The sequence below is a fragment of the Acanthisitta chloris genome, unplaced genomic scaffold, assembly GCF_000695815.1.
Source record: "Acanthisitta chloris isolate BGI_N310 unplaced genomic scaffold, ASM69581v1 scaffold6220, whole genome shotgun sequence".
NCBI classification, from domain to species: domain Eukaryota; kingdom Metazoa; phylum Chordata; class Aves; order Passeriformes; family Acanthisittidae; genus Acanthisitta; species Acanthisitta chloris.
In genome coordinates, this window is record NW_008650973.1 from 12,750 (window position 1) to 13,027 (window position 278).

Genomic DNA, 278 nt, shown 5'->3' on the forward strand with positions numbered 1-278 from the left:
GGCTGCTCCCCCCAGCTCTCCCAGCCCCCGCCTTCCAGCAGCGCTGTCCTCTCACATATGCCATTTCTCTTCGCCTTCTCCTTGGTGCTGGCGGAGGAGTAGCTCCTGAGGACACTCCATGGGATCCCTGATGTGGAACAACGCGCAGATGGGGGTCAGAGGAGGCTTCACCCCCCCAGCCAGGCCCCAGCCGGGCACCGAGCGAGCGAGTGGCATTTCCCAGCTCAGCCACCCCTGCAGCAGCACAGGAGGGACAGGGGCAGGAAGGACAGGAGGGA

General features: G+C 65.5%; 1 protein-coding gene across 1 annotated transcript in view; it reads right to left on the minus strand.

Moving 5' to 3' along the window:
* Positions 1–127, minus strand: part of POLRMT (polymerase (RNA) mitochondrial (DNA directed)) — a gene marked incomplete at its 5' end in the record, with an annotated part of 11,797 nt that extends 11,670 nt beyond the window's left edge. Inside the window, one exon of the mRNA XM_009071062.1 lies at positions 32–127. Coding sequence (XP_009069310.1) covers positions 32–127 — 96 coding nt within the window. The remainder of the gene's footprint in view (positions 1–31) is intronic.
* Positions 128–278: the final 151 nt, after the last annotated feature.